The 7,996-nt window shown below is 62.5% G+C and overlaps 1 protein-coding gene across 1 annotated transcript in view; it reads left to right on the top strand.

Annotated features, from left to right (window-relative positions):
- The window catches only part of LOC116546090 (A disintegrin and metalloproteinase with thrombospondin motifs 7-like), a gene marked incomplete at its 5' end in the record, with an annotated part of 15,089 nt that extends 7,970 nt beyond the window's left edge, over nucleotides 1–7,119 (top strand). Inside the window, 12 exon segments of the mRNA XM_032272440.1 lie at nucleotides 2,337–2,463; nucleotides 2,912–3,033; nucleotides 3,036–3,115; nucleotides 3,458–3,588; nucleotides 3,590–4,048; nucleotides 4,050–4,690; nucleotides 4,693–4,864; nucleotides 5,397–5,406; nucleotides 5,694–5,846; nucleotides 6,293–6,466; nucleotides 6,546–6,554; nucleotides 6,556–7,119. Of these exon segments, the coding sequence (XP_032128331.1) occupies nucleotides 2,337–2,463; nucleotides 2,912–3,033; nucleotides 3,036–3,115; nucleotides 3,458–3,588; nucleotides 3,590–4,048; nucleotides 4,050–4,690; nucleotides 4,693–4,864; nucleotides 5,397–5,406; nucleotides 5,694–5,846; nucleotides 6,293–6,466; nucleotides 6,546–6,554; nucleotides 6,556–6,939 (2,462 nt within the window).
- Between the last annotated feature and the right edge of the window lie 877 nt (nucleotides 7,120–7,996).

Below are 7,996 nucleotides of genomic sequence, written 5' to 3'. Positions count from 1 at the left end.
TCCCCCTGCCCCTTGGTCTCCCCTCACCCCTCAGTCTGCCCCCAGTCATGCCTCTCAGTCTCCCCCCCACCCCTTGGTCTCCCTGCTCACCCCTCGGTCTCCCCCCACCCCTCGGTCTCCCCCTGCCCCTTGGTCTCCCCTCACCCCTCAGTCTACCCTCAGTCATGCCTCTCAGTCCCCCCTGCCCCTCGGCCTCCCCCCACCCCATCTCCCCACACCCTTCAGTGTCCCCCCCTCCCCATCTCCCCACACCCCTCAGTTTCCCCCCTCCCCGTCTCCCCCCTCCCCGTCTCCCCCCACCCCTCAGCCTCCCCCCACCTCTCAGCCTCCCCCCACCCCATCTCCCCACACCCCTCGGTTTCCCCCCGGTTGTGCCTCTCAGTCCCCCGGCTCCTTGGTCTCCCCGCCCCGGCCCCTGGGTCTCTCCAGCCCCTCAGTCTCCCTGCTCACCCTCAGTCTCCCCCCACCCCCGCCTCCGTCTCCCACTCTGTTAGTCCTCCCCCTTTCCCCTCAGTCTTTCCATCGTTGACACCCAGTGTCCTCAGGGTCTCAGAATCGGGAATCTGAGATAGAGACACTTGAGCATTTCTTAAAATGCTATTTAAAAATTATTATTACTATTTATTTGGAGGAAAGAGGTGAGAGAAGGAGAAGGAGTGGGGAGGAGGGAAAGGAGAAGTGAGGGAGGGGGCGGGCGCGCAGGGGAAGAGAGGGAGCCTTAAAATGCTGTTATGATGACAACATGAGAACTGGAGAACTGGGTAGATGCCTTCCAAAGCCAGGAAACCGTTTTATCTAACACAGCTATCTTTGTTTTATTCTATTTATTTTGAGATGAGTCTTGCTCTCTCACCCAGGCTGGAGTACAGTGGTGCGATCTTGCCTCACAGCAGCCTCCGCCTCCCAGGTCCCACTGATTCTCCTGCCTCAGCCTCCCGAGTAGTTGGGATTTACAGGCATGCGCCACCATGCCTGGCTAATTTTTTATTATTGGTAGAGTTGGTGTTTCACCATGTTGGCCAGGCTGGTCTTGAACTCCTGACCTCAGGTAATTCACCTGACTCAGCCTCCCAAAGCGCTGGGATTGATTGCAGGCATGAGCCACCGCACCTGGCATAATTCAGGTGTCTTTAAATAGACAAACGTGAGAAACAAACAAATACATGTGCAGCACGAGACATTTGGGGGATTGTCTTTCAGCAAATCGGCTGCCTCAAAGGTGGACCATGTAGGAGTGTACGCAGAGGCAAGTGCCCCGCGGTGGCCAGGACAGACAGGCAGGAAGTCCCAGGTGCACAGTCCAAGCTGGCGGGACCTAGAGCTGACGGTCCCTCAGCTGCAGCGTCCTTGCCACGGCAGCCCTCCCCTCCTGCTAGTCACAGATGTCATCCTCCCTTCCAGGCCTCTTGCCATGTTCTGGGCAGGAAGAAGGAGGGACTCGTCCCTGTTTCTCCCCAGGCAGGACTGTGTCCCAGAAACCCTAGTTTCGAGGGGGCGGCCTCAGGGTGTTTTCAGCAGGTCCCATTGCTGTAGTTGGGACCTTGAGCAATATCAGAATCTGTTGGTGAGGAAAGGGGGATGGGCGTGGGACTGACAGCTCAGGGGAGGGACAGCTTACTCTTGAGACCCCAGGGGAGCAGAGAAAGCAGAGCCACCAGCAGAGAGGGTCCTGAGGCTGGGGCCTGGAAGTAAGTTTAAGTGAGGAGCGTGGCTGTGGAAAAGCCCGGGGTGGGCAGTGGCAGAAGGTATGAAGGACAGGAGCAATGCCAAGGCTGGTGTGGGGGCGGGGAGCGGGGCCTGCCCCTTGATGCATTTCTTCTCCAGATGTTCTCTGAGCCACTGGGAAGGGTGTGGACAGTGGGGCAGCCTTGACGTCATGGCTGGGTTTGTATGCTAGCAGCAGCTGGCACGGATCGAGCTCTTAGGATGTGCTGGGCACAGGCTGAGCCCGCATGTGCAAGGCCACAAGCAGTCCTCCCTCCGGGGCTTGTAGGCAGGCAGGATTGTCACTCCAACTTCACAGAGGAGGCCGCTGAGGTTCAGCGTGGCCAAATGAGCCGCCCAGGCATCTCAGCTAGGAAGCAGAGGGTCTGGGGACCCAACCCACTAAACCTCCATACTGTGCCACCTCTCCAGGGACAGTCAGAGGGAGGCTACGTAGGAGAGGGCGGGTGAGAGCAGGGACAGCAAGGAGGAGGCAGCCGGGGAGGTCTGCCTTCATCAGGACACGGGTGGTGAGGTGCTGTTCTGGGAGGGTTCTGGCAGAAATGGTGTCTTTGGGTCTTGGGCGGTGGGCACCTGGGTGCCAGGCGCAGGCTGAGCCCCACAGCCCCTAGGTGTGCAGAGGCAGAATGTGTACTGCTCGGAGTGGCAGGCAGGGCCTGTGGACGAGGGGCACTGTGACCCCCTGGGCCAGCCCGATGACTGCCAGAGGAAGTGCAGTGAGTAGCCCTGCCCTGCCAGGTGAGCTGCCTCCACACCCCTGCCAACTCCCCACCCCCAGGCGGCCTGGGTCTGCCACAGGCCCCTACTTCTGGGCCCCAGAGTTACCAGGGAGGAGCACAGGCAGCCAGGTTTTCACGGGTCTTCCCAAGGCTGAAGCCCCAGCTCCTGGTCACCCCTTACTCCAGCCTGGGCCAGCCTGGACACCTGTGGTCCTCCTCCTTGGGTCCCTGGATATGGAAATAGGCCTCAGGTCACGATCACTTCCCCTGAGGGGAGGGTGGCAGGAGCGGAGGGGCTGGGCCATGTCACCAGACTTAGGGGGCAGGACACCTACCTGGGCTTGGAGTTCTGTAGAAGCAGCCACTGGCCTTGGTCCCAGCTCTGGGACCAACCCCGAGTGCCTGGGAGCCTGGCCTGACCCTCCCTGCTGGTGAACCTGCAGATGCCACCCATGTGCCCTTGCCAGGTGGTGGGCAGGTGAGTGGCAGCTGTGCTTCTGCGGGCCTGGGGGCCTCTCACGCCGGGTCATGCTCTGCATCCGCAGCGTGGGGCTGGATGAGCAGAGCGCCCTGGAGCCGCCCGCCTGTGAACCCCCTGGCCCCCAGCTAAAACCCCCTGCAACCGCCACGTGCCCTGTCCGGCCACCTGGGCTGTGGGGAACTGGTCTCAGGTGAGTGCGGGATGGGAAGGGCCGCCTCCAGCGACACCCTTGGTCTCAGGCTACAGGGAGGCAGACAGCCTTCCTCCAGCCCTTACTGCCTGGTACTGTGGGTGGGAGTGAGTCTGGGGCATTCCAGGGTCCAGCCTGACTCCAAAGCCTCAGGGATCAGGAAGCCTCTGCAAAGCCGTGGTCACAGCCATGACCTTGAGCTGGGTAGGGCCAGAGAGGGCTGGCTGGGGTCCCTGCCACTCTGACACCGGACAGTGGACAGCGCCTTGTCCCTGCCTTGCCCCAGTGTCCCCTGGCAGCCCGCCTCCCAGCCTGAGCCCCTCACTCTAGCTTCCCCCCCAGTGCTCAGTGACATGCGGGGAGGGCACTTGGCACCGAAGTGTCCTCTACACCCGTGACACTGGTGTCCCCTGTGACGAGGCCCAGCAGCCAGCCTGACAAGTCACCTGCTCTCTGCCACTCTCCACGGCTCCTGGACACATTGGTCCCTGAAGGCTCAGGCAGCGGCTCTTCCAGCTACGAGCTCTTCAACGAGGCTGACTTCATCCCGCGCCACCTGGCCCCACGCCCTTCACCCACCTCAGCACCCAGGCCAGCCAGCATGGGCAACGCCATCGACGAGGAGGCCCTGGAGCTGGACCCGCTGGGGCCCGTATTTGTGGACGACTTCTACTACGACTACAATTTCATCAACTTCCACGAGGACCTGTCCTAAGGGCCCTTTGAGGAGCCCAATGTAGACCTGGCGGGGACAGGGGATGGGACGCCTACACCACATGGCCGTCCTGCTGCACCCTCCACAGGTAGCCCCGTGTCTGCCACAGAGCCCCCTGCAGCCACGGAGGAGGGGGCACCGGGACCTTGGTCCCCTAGCCCTTGGCCCAGTCAGGCCGGCCGCTCCCCACCCCCACCCTCAGAGCTGACCCCTGGGAACTCTGGTCAATTTCCTGCCTGAGGAACACACCCCCATAGGGGCCCCAGACCTTGGGCTCCCCAGCCTGCCCTGGCCCAGGGTTTCCCATGATGGCGTGCAGATGCCTGCCACCCCTGGGGGCCAAAATGACTTGGTTGGTGAGGACAGCCAGCGCCAGCTGTCCTCTCCATGGCGGGACAGGACCAATGAGGTTTCCAAGGACGATGAGGAATCTGGAGGCTGCGGAGCCCCCCACCTGCCCCTGAGACCCAGCCCCATGCTGCACCCTTTGTCCCCCGTCGGCAGCACCCACTCCTCTCCTGGTACTGATGTGGTGGAGCTGTGGACAGGAGGGACTGTAGCCTGGAAGCCAGCTCTGGAGGGTGGCCTGGGGTCTGGGGACAGTGAGTTGAGGCCCACTGTGGAGGCAGCTCCTCCCCTTCCTCCTCCCATAGTCCCTCTGCCAGAGACGGAAGGCAGGGACAGCCCCCTGCAGCCGGGGACTCCCAACTCCCCAACCCCAGGACCAAGCTCCTGGGACCTGCGGACGGTGGCAGTGTGGGGCACCTTTCTCCCCACAATCCTTACTGGCCTCGGGCACACACCTGACCCTGACCCTGACCGTGCCCGGAGCCCGGGACCTGAGGGCCAGCCCGAGTCCCTCAGCCTGAGGTGCCCCTGAGCTCTGGGCTGCTGTCCACGCCAGCTTGGGACAGCCCTGCAAATAGCCGCAGAGCCCCTGAGACCCAGCCCCTGGCCCCCAGCCTGGCTGAGGCAGGGCCCCCTGTGGACCTGTTGGCTGCCAGGAACGCCAGCTGGAAACTGGAGCGAGGCAAGTGGTGCGGGCCGGGCTGGTGAGGGAGTTTGCCCAGGACCTTGGTGATTGTTGCCTCATCTGAAAGTGAACAGAGTGGGACACAGGCGCCGTCTGTCCTGCCTCCCTCGGGGCAGGGGTTCCCAGGATTAGGCAGATGAGGGGACCACAGGGCCCATTCCTGGGCAGCACAGGGGGCCTCAGGGAAGCCAGGGCAGGCACACACTGGCAGCACATCCCAGGACAGAGTTCACTCAGACAGCTGTGCAGTGGGGAGGGTCCCCTCATGGCCTGCAGGCCTAGTCCTGCCCAGAAAGCAGCAAGCTTCCCTGAGGCTCAGCCTGGCTCCTCCATGCTGGGCTCGGCCCACTGCCACCTGGCTCTGCCCTCAATGGCTCCACCGTCCTTTGGCAGTGACCTGCAGGGGTCTGAGCTGCATGAAAGAAGCTGGTCAGTGTCCCCTCCCTGGGTTCCCAGATGGTCACTGCAGGAGAAGCAAGCTTCTGTTCAGATAACTATTTTGGGTGTGGGAAGGGGCAGGCTGGTCAGGATAGCTGGTCAGGGGTGCCCGCAGGGTCCCCTTCCCCTACCTCTGCACCAGTGACACTGGAACACAGTCCCTTTGTCCTTTGTGGGCAGGGTCAGTTGGTTGCTGGGGGTAGGGGGTTGACTTTATTTTCACGGTCTTCCTGGGTTGGGGATGGAGGAGTCTATTTTGCAAATAAGAAAACTGAGGCCCAGAAGAGGGGCCTGTCTTGCTGAGGTCTTGCTAGCCTAGGTGGGTAGTTCCTGGCTGTGGGGGCCTGGCGGGGATGGGGTCTGCCTGGCTTTCACGGGTCTGTGCCCCGCAGTGCTCCACCACCTGCGGCCTGGGTGCCGTCTGGAGGCCGGTGTGCTGTAGCTCCGACCGGGTTGAGGACTGCGCCCCTGCTGGCCGGCCCCAGCCTGCCCACCGCTGCCACCTGTGGCCTTGTGCCACCTGGCACTCGGGCAACTGGAGTAAGGTGTGTGAGAATGGAGCCAGGGCAGGGAGCCCCAGGGCACGGGGCGGAGCCCTGGGTCCCCACGGCCTGTGTTCCGAGAGCGGCAGGGGAGGGCTCTGGGCTGCACGTCTGGGCACCCGATGGCACTGGATCTGAATCTCCTGGGAGTCTTCATTTTTGTCTGGCTTGGCCTGTCTTCTCCACTCTGTTTTTCTGACCCCATCTGGACTTGTCTTTTCATCAGCTTGTCTTTGTTCCTCCCTTTCTCCGTCTGTCCCCGCCCATGGCAGCCCCTGGCTGGGCACCTTTTGCCTGAGGCCTGCCAGCCTTGGCCTCCTGCTGGGGCTCTTCAGGGATTTTCCCCGGGCTGGAACGTGGGCCTGATGCCTTCCCTGCCACACGCCTCACGGGGTCACATGTGTGGGCCTGCACATGGGGGGTGTCCATACGCGTCTCTCCGTCCCCAGTGCTCCTGCAGCTGTGGTGGAGGCTCCTCAGTGCGGGATGTGCAGTGTGTGGGGACACGGGACCTCCGGCCACTGCAATCCTTCCGTTGTCAGCCGGGGCCAGCCAAGCCACCCGCGCACCGGCCCTGCAGGGCCCAGCCCTGCCTCAGCTGCTACACTTCTTCCTGGAGGGAGGTGAGGCCTGGGGGTCCAGTTGGGGGGAGGGGGCGCCCTCAGACCCTGGCTGTGCCCTGACTCCTTCCCTGCACCCCAGTGCTCTGAGGGCCTGTGGTGGTGGTGAACAGCAGCGTCTGATGACCTGTCTGGAGCCAGGCCTCTGCGAGGAGGCACTGAGACCCAATGCCACGAGGCCCTGTAACATTCACCCCTGCACGCAGTGGGTGGTGGGGCCCTTGGGCCAGGTGAGCTGGGCTGTGTGGAGGAGCAGGGAGCAAGGGCTTGGCAGCACCTGGTCGGTCCTGGGTTGGGTGAAACAGCTATTGAGTGTGGCTGAGAGCCAGGCTGTCTCTGGCCACTACTCGTGCAGCAGTGACTGGACGAGGTCCTGCCCTGCTGGTGCTCACAGCCTGCCAGGGAGAAACAGACAAGGAAAGGGCATGTGTGTTGTGATGTCAGGGAAGGCCTTTCCAGGAGGGGCCTCGAGTTGAGACCCGAGGGAGGAGTCAGTGATGCCAAGGACAGGGATAAAAGGGACAGTAGGTGTGAAGTCTGAGGCAGGAATGACGAACTTGGGGCGATCAGGGAGCCTGGCAAAGGCCAGCGGCAGAAGGGGGCAGAAGAGGAGCCTCAGGTGGGCAGGACACCTTCTGCCAGGTCTGTTTAGAACGAAGGGGTTCAGAAATCTCAGCTGTGGGCCCTCAGCTGGGCCCTGGAGTCAACTGGGTCAGTGAGTCTTTGTCCCACTGGCTGCTTGAGTGACTCTGGGCAGGTTGCTTTGCCTTGCTGGGTCACTGTGTTTTCATCTGTAAAATGGGGATAGCTTGGGAGAGGAGGGTCAGGAGGATTAAATGAAGTAAATGGGATGAAGCACAGGTCCGGGCACAGACTCAGTGGGCACAGCACAACACTGGCACAGATTCGGCGCATGTTCAGGGCTTTCAGACCCGCACCTGATAACGAAGCCTGGCGGGCTGGGCCTCGGCTGTGAAACCTGTCTCCCCCACTCCTGCCTGTGCTGGGCAGGTCCTCTGCCCCATCTTTCGGGCACAGTGGTGTCTCGCCCACGTCTTTGCCTGCTTCTGCATTAGGGCTCCATCCCGGGGCTCTGCCCAGGCCTCTCGGGCATGTCCCGTGAGAGGGGCTCGCTGCCCTGCAGCTTCAAGGGCTGTCCCCACTGTTCTCACGCCCCTCCCCGCTGACAGGAGCTGATCCCACAGTGTGAGTACCGAGTGGGGTCTAGGCATGGGACCAGGCCCTCCCAGGTGGCACTGAGGGCAGGGCTGGGAGCAAGGGCAGGCCAGTCAGGCACAGGGCGCAGGGATGGCTTTCCAGAGGAGGTGTTGCTGCCCCCACTGCTAAGGTGGCTGAAAGAGACACTCTGTCCCCACCCCCCCCCCAGTGTTCAGCCTCAAATCCCATTACCTCAAGGCCCAGAGGCAGTGCCCCCACCCTGCCCTGCCAGTCCTCAGCACGCACCTAGCCTGCATCTCAGCGCTCCTGTGAGCTCTCAGCTGCTTGAGCTGGCTGCTGGCATCACATCTCTTG

This window comes from Sapajus apella, unplaced genomic scaffold (genome assembly GCF_009761245.1).
Source record: "Sapajus apella isolate SASKATOON/1434 unplaced genomic scaffold, GSC_monkey_1.0 scaffold578, whole genome shotgun sequence".
Classification (NCBI taxonomy): Eukaryota; Metazoa; Chordata; class Mammalia; order Primates; family Cebidae; genus Sapajus; species Sapajus apella.
The sequence above is the reverse complement of the archived record's forward strand: the minus strand, read 5'-3'. Positions and strand labels throughout refer to the sequence as shown.